This window comes from Opisthorchis viverrini (genome assembly GCF_000715545.1).
Source record: "Opisthorchis viverrini unplaced genomic scaffold opera_v5_32, whole genome shotgun sequence".
In the NCBI taxonomy this organism is placed as follows: Eukaryota; Metazoa; Platyhelminthes; class Trematoda; order Opisthorchiida; family Opisthorchiidae; genus Opisthorchis; species Opisthorchis viverrini.
This window is the reverse complement of record NW_008751687.1, coordinates 616,428-631,461: the sequence shown is the minus strand read 5'-3', so window position 1 is coordinate 631,461 and position 15,034 is coordinate 616,428. Positions and strand designations below refer to the sequence as shown.

Below are 15,034 nucleotides of genomic sequence, written 5' to 3'. Positions count from 1 at the left end.
TGGATTTGGTCATCACCAACGAAAGACACTTCGTTGATCAGGTAACAATTAACGCTCCACTGATACATAGCAACCACTGTGTGTTGACCTTTGATTTCATCTGCTATTGGGCCAGCAATCTCGAACCTCAAATGTGGTTTCGAGACTTCTGCCGTGCAGACTTCTCAGGAATGCGCATCTTTCTTGAACACTGGGACCAGTTCCAGTGGAAGAACTATATAAGACCATTGTCCAGAAAGTTCACGAGGCTGACGCGACGTTTGTCCCAAAGAAACCAGCACGCACTCGGATGAACCGCGGGCTGCCGAAAAGGATTCGGCGGTTTCTGGACAAAAAGTCTCAACTCTTTTTCAAAAGTTCACTACAGGGGATACAGAAGATGGGCTGGCATTTCGTAAAATGCGGAACCGCTGTAAATCCAAGATCCGCCAACGGAACTTACGAAAACAAGCCACAATTATGAACCTCGCTCGAAAGAACAAAAACGTCCTGTTCAAATACATGAGACATCGCCACAGAAACAAGTCATCCGCGTTCTCCTTGAGGGACAGAAACGGAGATCCGACGATGACCCAACAGTGGTATCTGGGGTTTACAGAGAACACTACATGTGTCTATTCTCAACCTCAGCCTCTTCGTCACATCCACCCTTGTCAAGGCGGAAATACGAACAGACTCTGACCGACTTAGTCTTCACGGTGGAGGACATTCGTCAACACAATATCAACCCATTCTGCACGTTGGGTCCCGACGCGGTACATCCAAGGATCCTGAAAGACACGTCCTCCACACTGGCAAATCATCCACACCTGATGTTTCGTCAGTCGCTTGACTAAGGCCGCCTACCCTCTGTTTGGAAGGAAGCGACTGTCACGCCAATTTACAGAACTGGTGACCACATATCGTCTCTACAGGCCTTTGAGCCTCACTAGCGTGCCGTGCAAGGTGATGGAACGCATTCTGAAGCGAGCCATCCTAGATAACCTTACTTCCAGCAATCTGATATCTCCAGCTCAACACGGATTTCTCCCAAACCGTTCTTGCGTGACAAACATGCTCGTGTTTATGGACAGCTTAACCCAAGCCAAGGACGAAGGACTCATATCGGATGCCATATTCTTCGACTTCTTAAAAGCATTTGATAGGGTCTCACACGTACCGCTGCTCCACAAACTCAAGCATTACGGGCTTCAAGGAAAAATCCTTCGCTGAATCAAAGCGTTCCTATCAGACAGATCATTGCGAGTGAGAATAGGCCCGACCTAATCTTCTTTAGCGCCGGTCTAAATTGGAGTTCCTCAAGGATCCGTCCTGGGACCACTGATATTTTTTATCTGCGTCAACGACCTGCCAGATTTTAATCCGAGTCCATGTATACTTTATGCGGACGACTTGAAATCCCGGAGTTCCAATGCCAGTGCCCTCCAACTGGATGTGGACGCTGCCGAGCAGTGGTCGTTGGACTGGCACCTTCCTCTGAATGACGAAAGGTGCGTCCATATGTCATTTGGAGGAGACTCAGTGAACGCCTTTGTTATGCATGGTGAGAAAAGACCAGAAAATATTGTGAGGATAGGTGCCAAAAGGATTTGGGCATCTGGGTCTCCTCTCAAACTTCTCCTTTTGATTTCGTCTTGAGAAGTTGGCCCAAAAGGCATTCACCATTTTACGGACGATCCGACGCACCTTCTCCCGTATTAATCGCATGGACTTCCAAATACTCTATGGGGCCTACGTCAGACCACTCCTCAAATGCGCCAACCACGTTGTCTACTCGGGAGGCACGAAATACGTCGCCCTCATTGAGTGTGTCCAGCGAGCCGCCACGGGGATGGTTGCCGGCCCCAAATCCGTAAACTACGAAACGCGTCTCGCGATTCTCGATCTCTTTCTCCTGGTGTACCGTCGCCTCCAAGAAGACCTAATTCTTACTTATACCCTGTTTGAACAAAGCTTGGCAAACAGGATTTTACCATTGACCCAGCAAACACAAGGCGGGGACATAGTAAGAAAATTTTCAATCTCAGAGCACACACATTCATTAGACAAAATTTTCCCCATTTCGGGTGGTAGGTGCGTGGAATGACGTTGCTCTGATGGTTGTTCATGCTCCTTCCAGAACCCAGTTTAAGGCACCATTAGACATTTATTTATGGGAATCCTCGCGCTGGGAAGCATACTGCTCCGCGCTGAGAACATAAATAGCATTGCTACACCCTTTTTTTACTTGTGCCTTTCAGGTGGACGACAGTCACTGTCCGACAAGAACAAAACGGACCTGAAAATCCTGCGTATCAATTAATGGAATATATCCGTGAAAACAGTGTGCAAATAACGAATATAAAAGTTTCAGACTTGGGCTCTGCCTAAAGGCAGTGCACACTACCATGATGATGAAGGACCGTCGGTAGCCACCGCATGAGCTGTGACAAAGCAGAGGTCCCATAATCAACCCAGGGGTACGTACCTAGCAACAACAAGCTATCAAGACAAGAAATAGCGCACGTGGTCATGGTGATGAAAAGACAACTTTAGCTTCATTTTATGGCAAACTCGGACTCACTGACGTTACGCATCCTAGCAGTAGATCTGTCGTCAGAATGTTTGCGATTTACATGCAGGCTTTCCCAGAGCGCTGTATTACGTGAAAAATTGCGCGCACATGTGAGTGAGTATACTTAATGTAGATTCTGGTTGTCATTGATATGTCGAAATGAATCAAATTATCCTCCGTGATTATATTCGATACGAGGCGAGTTTACCAAGCAAATGTGTTGTTCTGTATTCCCGCAGACTATGTTACCCAACCTGTTAAATCAAACGAGTAGATCGCATACGTAGAATGTCGCTATCCCATTTGGATTCAGACTGACTTGGAAATTACGCGCAAATTATTTCCGATTTTTGGATCATCATATGTCGTTGATTTGTGCAATCACTTGGAACTTTACTTTATTGGTAGGTCGATAGCTGTATACAAATCGCCGGTGTTTGGTGAACCTGAATTTTAGCTCACATCAACAAAGGGCCATGAGCAACACACCACTGAAAAGTGCAGCCCAACTTGACTAACTCTCTGCACATTTCTCGTCGTCAGATCCCCAAAGTTTCGGCGAAATTCTCTTCAGTTTACTTCAAGACCTCGGAAATATCTAGCATTTTGACATTCCAATTGTACGGGTTTGAGGGACGACCAGATAGCAATACGATCCCACTCTTCTTAGCCTTTCGTCAACGTCTATGGTTCGATTGTGATATGCACCCCACAGGAATTACCATACAAAAAGAAACAAAGTAAATTCATAGAGGACAAGCAAAATCAGTGAAGCCGTTTCCTTTTGACATGAATATTTGGGAACAAACTGACACTTAATTACGGTGCTTCCCAGGATGCGGATGCTGATAGTGAGAGGGCCTGAACTAAAATAAGCATCGGACTCCCGTTCCGAAAATGGTCTTTACTTTGTTCCACCCAGGTTATTTTATTGAAAGGGCACTGTGCTTTATAGAACTTCATCCAAAGGCGCCACCATCAACTGATTTACGATGAAAATCAGACCGATCGCTGTAGGTCGGATCCACTATCCAAAGTGGTATAGTATCTCTATGGCCTGGTACTCTCTGAATCCGAACTCAAACCTCTCCATTCAGAATGGTTGCAAGAAAACAGACCCAGACGTGCTTCTGAGTTCTTTTTCAACTTTCCACCATTAATGCCGTACGGAGAGCTCTGTAGCATGCAAACGGCCATTAATGCCGTACGGAGAGCTCTGTAGCGCTCCCCATGCATTCAAACGTCAATTATAAAGGGTAAGTTTGCGTCCAAGGCTCACCTGCAAGAGGTAAAGATGTATAGGCCATAAGAATGACGATGTGTTGTGTCACTCTGAGCTTGAAAAAAGGCAACTGCTATGAAGCGAGCCTTTTTGGCGAGACATTAAACAGACAGTCCACGGTGGTGTGACGCCGTTCACTGCATACGTGCCCTGTGAAAACGTCTCACTTGCGAGTTTCAACGAAGGCACATAAATGCACCATATGTTCAGCGTCATACGTTTTGCTTGCAGTCGCTATTGAGGGTTTTGTCCGCACCGTCTCAAGCGGCGTCCCTCGGAAAAATAGACAGCGGGGTGGGCAAGGAGAGGACAGAAATAGCCATCAAACGGTCGTCGGAATGTAGAAAATACACTCGTATATGCTTTCCACAACTTGGAATCAAATGCTTCATGCTGATTTTACATATTCCACCGGAGAACACCGGCCTGATGGATCACTGAGAAACTTTCGTGCCCAAGTTAGATTCTCTAGTCGAATAGATCGTTTCAGGTGAAAGTGAGAACAACTTAGATTAACGTGTATTGGGCCGTCATTGGAAATCCTCAAGGTTCCATCTGAGGATCTGTCCTCTTTCTGATCTACGACAAAGACCTCCAAGAAGTTCTTCACTGTCCATATCGGCAATGAGTTTACGGCCTTAAATTAAGTATTTCCATACCATGATGCTTCAAAACCACGTCTACCACATGGACTAGGATGCAACGGAATGAAAGCTTTTCCTAACCTGCCGAAAGTGTGTGCATATATCAGCTTGATGAGGGTCTGGAAAGGGTTGTCACAGATTGCACGAATGGTACCGGTGAACATGATGAAGCAAGATATTCTTCTATTTATCTCCCAGCTAAAAACGCAATAGCTTATCTCCAATCGATTGGTTGTAATTTCCTCCGTATTACTCATGCAGATTTAAACTGCCGTAACAGTGAGCGGCATATCTTCTACAATGCCTCAAAAGTCATTTGTTTATTTACGTTTTGTACGCAGTTACGGGCTGGTGTGGTGTAATTTTCTGATTGGCGAATCCAGTGCTGCCCCCATGAAGCGTTTTACTGCACTGTGGTCTGAATTACGAGCCGCTGTCTTGTCCGCAATATTAAAAGGCATCTTCCTAAGGTAGATGAGTTTGAAAACAGACAGCGTATATCTGTGGATTAACGCTATTATTGCACTTCATTACATCAATAACAGAAAGTCCTAATATAAGACGTTCGTCGCTAATACGCTGGGATCATTCGTGAGAAGGCATGTGCCTACGCAAGGCAATCCGGCAGATCACGCATCAAGGGGAGTCGCTGGTAGCCGCATAGACGCCCTAGACAACTGGTTGCTTGGCCCAGTTTTTCTACAAATCCAAAAATTGAATGTTGTATGCCTTACCGAAAATATACCGGGCCTCGTCACATGTTGAAACACAGGCGACGGTGAAACTTAAATGGCATGGGAGTAGTATGGCATGAAGTTGTGACTAAGTGAACAGCTGAGTTTGGGATGGAAGAAATAACGCCGCATTGGAACGTTAAAAATAGAAATACGCAACAAAGATAGCATGCTTGTATTAGCGGCACGGGTGTTCGACAGCGGATGGTTTTTATTTACCATGTTCAGAAACATACAGCATGGGAGAATAAAACACCCGTATCAGTGAAATGATGGTGGGCGCCGGCGTAGCCCGTGCGTGCAGCACTTCAGGGCGAGCCTCCATGCCAGACGTTCTCAAAATTATATCTTCATTGTTCCCATGCACGCTGGCCAGATCTTTATGGCGACGAACAAATCACCGGTTTGTTGCAGGATTGTTTAGTATTAAACTCTAGCCAAAATATGTTTTATCGATCAGGAGAAATCCAACAGCAGCGGGGCGGAACAAGATCAAACTGGCATGCAACTGCCAAAACTAGTTTCAACCTCGTCAAGTCCATGCGGCACTGGACGAAAGGTGGCTGTCCCTAAACATGGGAGTAATCAATCCGGATTTATATTTTTAAGCTAACCGTGATCTGTCGTTGTTTCCGCTAACCTAGACGGCCTTGGATATGGGCATAACTGGGCTAAGAAAAGGATTACAACATCTTGACCATTTCTCATGGCATTGGATGATCGGCCACTGACCTCTAGTATGATATTGCAGAAAGGTTTCAAGAAGGGAAGAGTTGTCAGCCAGATAAGTGATGACTTTTATGAAAATGAGTGTTATGAAAATGATAATCAGCAGTAGCATGTGTGGTTGGGGGTGTTGGTTTGGGTATAAGAGGAGGGTACAAGTAACATCTAGCAAGGTTTATGTTCGGATGATGACTTGTGGCAACATTATCGACTGCGGCATGGACGCCAATGATAATCAGCAGTAGCATGTGTGGTTGGGGGTGTTGGTTGGGGTATAAGAGGAGGGTACAAGTAACATCTAGCAAGGTTTATGTTCGGATGATGACTTGTGGCAACATTATCGACTGCGGCATGGACGCCGCCTATGCTCAGGAATTGGTCAGGTGATCGCCAAGAGTGCGGCCCGCGTGGAATAGGTGGCTGAGCAGAAGAAGGCCAAGAATAATCGCCAGTGTTTTAACTCTTCTCACGTCATTCGAGAAGAATGCACGGAAACGCTCGATCAGTATGAGGCTCTAGTGAGAAAAGTTGAAATTTTCCTGTAAATTCTTTTCAGTTCTTGGATGCTAATAACGAAAAATAGGCCAGCAGGATGTGAGGCCATGTGAAAGGAAGGAGGTTTCCGAGAAACAGTCGGGCCTCAAGTGACTGCTTTGCTAATAATGACTTACTGACCAATTTCTGCATAGCCTTATCTGAGGCACCCTCATAGGAGAACAGCATATCGTATGGACCAAACGCTCAACTGTGTACAACTTGGGAAGATCCCTCTACACTTAGTTGGACAAGCAGTGCAGTTTAGGGGTTGAGGACTTCTCCAAAAATCAGGGGATGTTTTGCAGTCTGAGGCTAACCACTACACATTTGGACATATTGGGAGCGACTGCACAGAGACGCCAATGGAAGATAGTTGTGCAGCAGAAACGGCGGAAACAATCTACTAGTACAGGTCGCCAGATCTCCTCCGTATAAGGTCAGGTGGCCCCTTAAATTCTCAAGATGGAAAGATCTTCAGTGGGTGCCGCACAGAGTTCGGGTTCGTAATAGATGACACTGGAATTTATTCTGTCAGAATTGCGGATTTTGCAGCGAGGGGCCAAACAACCATGTTCAGAACACTCCTCAAGAGCCACGTTTTAGTCATACAAATCAGGCTTGGTCGGGCGATGTCGCTGAGGTCGTCTTGGTTGTGGACTTCCGGTAGTCGACGGAGCCGTGAACAGCACTATTTGTTTGCTCATGTCCGAGATGGACATGCTGGTTTGGAAGTTTGTAACCTCAGCTACGTCTGAATGTGACACCAAGGAAATTTGTGGAGGGGAGGTGCATGTGAGCAGATCAGGTTTACTTTTTGTCTTTTGAGATTGGAGGGCGAATGGTGGAGAACTTAAGCCTGAACCTAGTAAAGAAAGTGCAATGTGAGGGTTAAAGATGTGCTTCGGAGGGAGAGTTGGCGGGTGCCCATTTTTGCTTCGTGCACTCTTTCATGTCACTGAGAACGTCGTCACTTGAGAGAAGCACATCGTGCAGTAAAAGGTAGCGGATTTGAAAGTGAGTTATTTGTTGAACAAAGCAACCGAGCATGGCGTCTCTTAGCGCGGGGGCGATGTGGGCGGAATGAGCTTCCCGTGGGTAGTTGCTGGGACGGGTTTTTTTCCAAAAACGCATTTACGTGTGACTTCATGCAGTTGTGGGGCAGTTATTGGGAATAAACGGAGATTGTCTATTGGTCGATGAAAATTGAATTCTATGGGCTGATTTCCGGAGAATGCGTAACAAGCCCACACGGTGCACTCTTTTAAAAAATACGAACTACGTGGATTGGTGGTCCGCTATATCGTTGGTTAATGTTTACGTCACTGAGAGAACCAAGGTCATGAAGATCGGGGATTTCCCCTCATCACCCCTCTAAACCACCAGCGGAGCATTTCACAGCAGCGTGCTCGGCCTTCTACTGTTCTTGCTACACATCATTAGTGTCACCGATTTGATCACCCCATGGATCCCCCTTTCTGTTCGCTGGTGATATTAAGATAACGTACGCGTTTAAGGACGGCGACTTTGCTTCCACTCTTTCTAACATTCAGTCTGATCTGAATTCTTTATCCCTCTGCCCCCCTAACTTCTGTCATTACTTTGCAATTGCGAAAGGCCAAGCTTTTTCACATCCATCCTATATCCTTCCTGGGATTCTTGAATAGTTCCGGGAGTGCCATCTCACTGGGTATGACAGTGCCTACTCATACAGAAGCGGGGGGCCTAGAATTTAGATAGCCCTGTGCGTTTTAATTTTCCCAAAATACATTATGCAGAATGGCTAAAGCTACAAGCTCTGCCCTCTCATTCGCCGATCCTTCCATAATAAACCATGTCTAATCGCTCTCTTTAAGCAGAAAGTAGAACCCATTCTAGAACCTAGTTCTATACTCGCCGCATAGTACGCGCAGGCACGCAGGACTGCAATGAAGTATGTGCAGCGCTCGGTTACCAAGTCCTCGTTCGCAAAGTCATTCACCCTGTCATATTGTATTTGCTGTTTTTCACTTAGCCCGGATCCTTTATGGCTGAGGTGCATCGGTTTGAACCTAGACCTTCTGCATCGCCAAATCTACCGACGAGCTTACACATCTTACTAGCGCTCTGAAATTTTTTTCTATCCTCCCTACAATATCCGCAACCATGAATTTTTGCTCCCACCGTTGACCGTTCGAATATTCCTCTACCTGTATTCCAAACTATGGTACGAGCTCCCCCATATCCCTACTAAGTTGAGAGGCTCTCTTATGCAGACGTTCCACTTCCAACTTCCTGCAACTGCTCCTTGAAGCGCAGTTTTGTTGAAGAGTGTCTAGCGCCTTTCATCATAGTTGTTTTCATGTGCGTCTTTACTGACCTTGGGCTTCTGTGTGAAGTCAACTTATTCCTGGTTCTTCTAAGGCTGGTGTCACCCGTCAATAAAGCTGTCAGCTCTTTTTAATGTCCGATCCTTTGCTTTAACTAACTTAAACCATTCTTAGTCAAACGGAAGCCTTTCTTCAAAGTTCAGAACCATTCTGCCTTCTCTGATCACGTGCAGGCACGCACACCGAATTCCTGGGATTCTTATATTTAGTAGATTCGCGATGCCTACTCATACAGAAGCGGGGGGCCAAGAATTTAGATAGTCCTGTGCGTTTTAATTTTCCCAAAATACATTATGCAGAATGGCTAAAGCTACAAGCTCTGCCCTCTCATTCGCCGATCCTTCCATAATAAACCATGTCTAATCGCTCTCTTTAAGCAGAAAGTAGAACCCATTCTAGAACCTAGTTCTATACTCGCCGCATAGTACGCGCAGGCACGCAGGACTGCAATGAAGTATGTGCAGCGCTCGGTTACCAAGTCCTCGTTCGCAAAGTCATTCACCCTGTCATATTGTATTTGCTGTTTTTCACTTAGCCCGGATCCTTTATGGCTGAGGTGCATCGGTTTGAACCTAGACCTTCTGCATCGCCAAATCTACCGACGAGCTTACATATCTTACTAGCGCTCTGAAATTTTTTTCTATCCTCCCTACAATATCCGCAACCATGAATTTTTGCTCCCACCGTTGACCGTTCGAATATTCCTCTACCTGTATTCCAACCTATGGTACGAGCTCCCCCCATATCCCTACTAAGTTGAGAGGCTCTCTTATGTAGACGTTCCACTTCCAACTTCCTGCAACTGCTCCTTGAAGCGCAGTTTTGTTGAAGAGTGTCTAGCGCCTTTCATCATAGTTGTTTTCATGTGCGTCTTTACTGACCTTGGGCTTCTGTGTGAAGTCAACTTATTCCTGGTTCTTCTAAGGCTGGTGTCACCCGTCAATAAAGCTGTCAGCTCTTTTTAATGTCCGATCCTTTGCTTTAACTAACTTAAACCATTCTTAGTCAAACGGAAGCCTTTCTTCAATGTTCAGAACCATTCCGCCTTCTCTGATCACGTGCAGGCACGCACACCGAATTGTCGGTCTGAAGAAGAATAAACTATCTGTTTGGTTCCACAGATCACTCATCCACATCCATATAAGACAGTGATGCACTGCTACTCAACATCAAAGCTTCGTCATTGTTCAGCCACAGCACACAGGCTCCGAAAATTTCCTTTCAAAATCCATGGCCCATAAGTTAGCTGCCATTTCATTGGTCTTTACGACTTGCCTCTTCTAGCTGCTGTTTGTGGTATGATTGTTCGAAGTGTGAGATTTTCGTGGGCCTGGCTTTCCCTCCGACCGGATTAAATATTTGGTAGCAGGAGTTATTTATTAATTTACAAGCTAGAATCATGTCTGCTTGGTGGCCTGTTATCCTGCATATCTGGCAGCATGTACAAGGGATGAAAATATCGCGTGGACGAGTACGCTTTGCAGGAAGGGTCGCTCTGTTACATTGCACCATAGTGCATTCGTATACTCGCCACCGTTCTAGTAGGATGGTCGGTTCTAAGCCTGGCTTTTAACTCAGGGTATACATAGAAGAGCACCACTGTCGTCTTTCTTAGCCGGTTTGGACCAGTCCCGGTTGCCATTTGTCTGGCAACACCAAAAAATGCAGGAAACGGCAGCTGTCGCTTCGTGTGATTCTGAAAAATAGGCATGTGGCGGACCGAAGTTACTCTGCGAGGCCAACGGCAAACGTGGGCTTGCAAGGTGGGCGCATTTTCGTCTTAGTTGGGGTAGCAGGACTCCAAGTCCATCTCCTCAGTCATACCTGAAACACATTCATTCATCTTTCACTCAGAAGCTATCATACGACAATAAATTGCGAAGACCTTCTTATTACCTGAATATCAGCAGTCCTGGGAGCGCTGTTTGGCTGTTTTTGCCATAAAGCATTCGTTTCTTGGAGCTGAGAGCAGTGACTTGGTGATTGACAACCCATACCTATCTGTTAAGTTCATGTGGTATATTCCAGCTAAACTGCAGCCCTCACTCATCGTCTCAAAAGATGTTGCTTAACCGTTTATCATTTATCTGCTAACTCTGTATACAACAATGCCTTTTTTGCACAACAGAGACCCTATGATTTGATTGTTTAACTGAGCTAAAAACAACCACCGCTTCCTGTCTAACTTACCATGTGGTCGGTCGTTAGAATAGACCAACGGCTAGCCCCCCAACTTGCTACCTTAGTGGCTAAATCTGCACCTTCCAAAAATTGGATATCGCTCGCGCCCTCGCAACACGCCTTCTGATTGACTGACGCTTGGTACAAAACTAGACATGAATCTTACCACCAATAATAGTGTTGCATCGCTATATAAGGACACTGAATACACGCCGAGCAGAAGCCCACTAATAACGATTCTTCTTGTCCTCACAATACATCATCAACCACAACTAGTCCTTGGATGCTAAATCAGCCCACAAATATCCATGCGCTCATTGAATCATCTGGCTTGCTGTCATCCCCTTCTAGATTTTTTCAAATGGACACCGCTTTATCTCATGCCTCCACAAACTCTCCAGACGCTACCGCTCTCATCTTAATCCTTTATCATTCCCCGTATTCTCAAGCTTCAAACTTCGACTGTAGTTGCTCCACACGCTTTTTATATCCGTCATTCATCTAATTTAGCTGGCCCCCGATCTACACCGACATGTTCTTTCAACTTAAAGTTTACCCCTGATAACACACTGGCCTGGCTCTGCCTCGTCCGAAATAGATCCAGCTGCCACGGAAATGCATATTTTTTGTCTGATTGCGGCAACACTGATTACACTTACGGGGCTGCTCGGAACAAAATCATGTCTGTGATACGATGATACCGTACTGCCACACCCAGTCGGATGGCACTCCCGCAACTGTTTTCTTACAACCCACGACCTTAAACTGTAACCTACCCTAGCTTGCAAACGCAAAAATGAACAAATTTTTTACCCGGCTCCAACCACCTCTGGGACGAATTCGTTCAAACCCACTGAACTTCCTTTTCGAAGTTAACCTACATGCATTTCCTCTGCAATTTCGTTTTGCCCCCTCCTCGAGTTCAGCTTGATTTACGGTGTTCGTTTGGCTCTATCTTCCCGTCAAAACTACACTTTACAACAATGACACCTGTGAATCCATTTAGTTCCAGTGTAAACCATAAATTTTAGAGAAAACTTGCTGTTTGTTTCTTATTCGAATCCTTCCATCTCCATTTCAACTGTCGCTTCTTGTGACCTGGCCATTAACTGAAGAGCCCAAGGTCATTCATGGCTAGCAATGATTTGCAGTTTCGGTTCATGCCAACCGGCTCCGTCATTGATCTCGTCATATCTCATACCGATTGTTCTTGATTTGTTGTTCCCGCAACCACGCCGACTTTTCATTCAATAAGCATGTCCTGTTGGTTGAACCTGCCTCACTTATGTGTTTTGCTCACCGAATGGAAGTCGTAGCTACCCGATCATGCCTCACCTGGCGTGCTCCACACAAGTTAAGAAATAAATGTATTACAACCATCATAAATAACAAAGCTTTGGCACTAAAGGTTTGGGCCCGAAAGCGTCCAAAGAGATCGTAGACCAGCGGGCATTTCCCAACAATCTGGGAAATAACCTATTATTAATATATCATCGGGTATTCCCCACTTTTTATGACATTGTCCTCTTTTTGTTCGATTCGCACCCCCACACACCCCCCAGTCATGCTCCATTCTGACTGTAAAACTATGATCATGCCAGACGGTATGCCACCCACAAGTTGGGAATAAACCTTATTATTATTATTACTGACAGCGTCTGCTGCAGGCCTTGTGATCAAGGGAGGTGTCACGCCAGTTCTATAAATCGGTGTTGCACTGGGGTGATGTGGTTGTGGGGTAAACGGATGTGGCTTAGCAAGTGCACATAAGCATGAGCCATTATAGGTCAAGGGCCATGGGCAGCTATGAGGCTAGTAGCCCGTAACTGGGTTCGTGCGGGTGCGCGGAGGGGAGTATAGATATACCATTGGGCTTCGATTGTGGCAATGGTGAGTGAGAACGAAACAGTTTTATGCTCGATGACGGATGAGATCAGGTTTGCATAGAGACGTTGTTGCTAGAAGTCTCACTGAAGCTTGTCATCTGTGCTCAGAAAGTCGGGGCAAGTAAGGTGCTGGTGAGACGTATTCGGCTGAAATAAAGTTCGAAAATACATATGCGGTGTGAAAATCCATGCGACTTTTGAGGTTGACGGAGAGGATCTCCATGTGGCTGTCTTTACAACACAGTACGTGCAGCCTTGACCGTGATGCCTGGAATCGTTTGATAAGGGGGAGAATGTCCCGCGTGTTCAGTCAAGATGAGGCTGTGCTTTCGTCCCTAAATATCACTAATTATCACACAGGGCTGCCCGCGTGCTGCTTCGATGATCTCAAGCGTGTCACATGCTGTCAATACAGCGGGTTTTACTTGCCCTAGATATTCACGGCCAGGGGGTTGTATTTTATCATCTAGTGACTGCCTTCTATGCGCATTTTAAGAGGTTGATGAGTCAAATGACTCAGAATGAGTTAGAAAATATGGCACGGGTGTCGTGTGCTCAATAAGGAGGCTGGATCCAAATGAATTTGATTGCCACATTTTCCAAAAGTTCTGGGTCTTCAGGCGCTTCTGGCGGATGGGTGCGAATAACCATCCCAGAAAACCGCTTGAAGGATTCGTGGTATTTTAACGATATATGATAGGTTGAAGTATAAGTTTTTATGAAGCCCTTTGAAGGGTCTTACAATACGGTTCTAAGTTCCTATCACGAGCATCCCGGGTAGGTTGTTCAGATATTTAAGACGTCTGCATACAATTATGGGAGTCGATCTAATTTGCAACACATCAACGGAAACGGTAGGTAGTTTGTGGCCCAAACCTTTGCACCAAAATCAAAAAAGTCCCAGGGGTTACAAGGAAAGGCTAGCACAACTTAAAATGTCAGAAAATGACAGTTGAAACTTTCTAACCAAACCGAGATACTGAACATCAAAGCAGACTGCCAAAGGACGAAAGCGTGCAAACCGATAATCGGTGCCTGGGAATGAAGCTTGCGGTGTTTTGTATCTTTCTTGTGCTTCCATTGTAACATTACATATTTTGTCAACACGTAAACGTTTTTTGTCTGAATACGAAAAATTACAAATAGGCGTTTCCCCACAAATAAGTTTTTACTATGATAGATAGCAGTTCGGTGTTACTAGTTGCACTGTGATAAAATTGAACAGTGAGAACAATGGAATAAGCTAAAAAGGTGAGTTATTTTTTCAGGATAACCCATAAGAATTAATAATAATAGTAAGGTTTATTCAAAACTTGTGGATAGCATACCGTCTGGCATGATCACAGCTTTACAGTCAGAACGGAGCATGACTGGGGGGTTTGTGGGGGTGCGAATTGCGCAAAAAGAGGACAATGTCATAAAAAGTGGGGAATACCCGATGATATATTAATAATAGGTTATTTCCCAACTTGTTGGGAAAAATGGGCATGAGGTTCGAATAGACATGAACTAAAACTGAAAAGCATCGCTGGACATGGGTGACCTTAGGTGGTTAGGTGAATGGCCGGAGTCACAACGAGCAAAAGTGGAGATGGAGATGGATAATTCAAATTGGGAGCACATGACAAGTTTTGTCTCAAAAATGTGGTTTAATCTGAAAGTTAGCAGACTCACTGGTTGAACTGATGTAGGGAAGTCAGGTGCAGGGGGATGGGTTAGGTGGGGCAAGTTGCTAATACATAGGGCGACCTGAACTCCGTGTGCGGATTTGAACTTGTGCAACAGGCAAGCCGAAATTGCAGCAGAGAAGCCAGGCTAGCCAAATCTGAGCGAAAATCTATTGGGTACGCAAGAGCTTATCCCAGAGACGCGGCCGGATGAGCACCGCTCGAAGTTGTAGCTACCGGCTCGAGTGGGCGAGGGGTTGCGTTCGAGATTCTGGAGAAAATAGTTGCGAGAGTGCCATCTAACTGGGTATGAGAGTGCCATGCTATTATCTCACTGTCATGCTTCGGTTTATGGACAACCTCGTAACGGTCTTCTAGGGTCCGAGAAGGGATACGCAGTTCCGTGGTGAGACGGAGATTGACACAGGGATTCATGCAGATGTAGGCTCACGGATAA

At 45.5% G+C, this 15,034-nt stretch overlaps 1 protein-coding gene across 1 annotated transcript in view; it reads left to right on the top strand.

The window, feature by feature from the left end:
- Positions 1 to 1,705: 1,705 nt before the first annotated feature.
- The window catches only part of T265_02510 (hypothetical protein), a gene marked incomplete at both ends in the record, with an annotated part of 20,589 nt that continues 7,260 nt past the window's right edge, over positions 1,706 to 15,034 (top strand). Inside the window, one exon of the mRNA XM_009166773.1 lies at positions 1,706 to 2,005. Coding sequence (XP_009165037.1) covers positions 1,706 to 2,005 — 300 coding nt within the window. The remainder of the gene's footprint in view (positions 2,006 to 15,034) is intronic.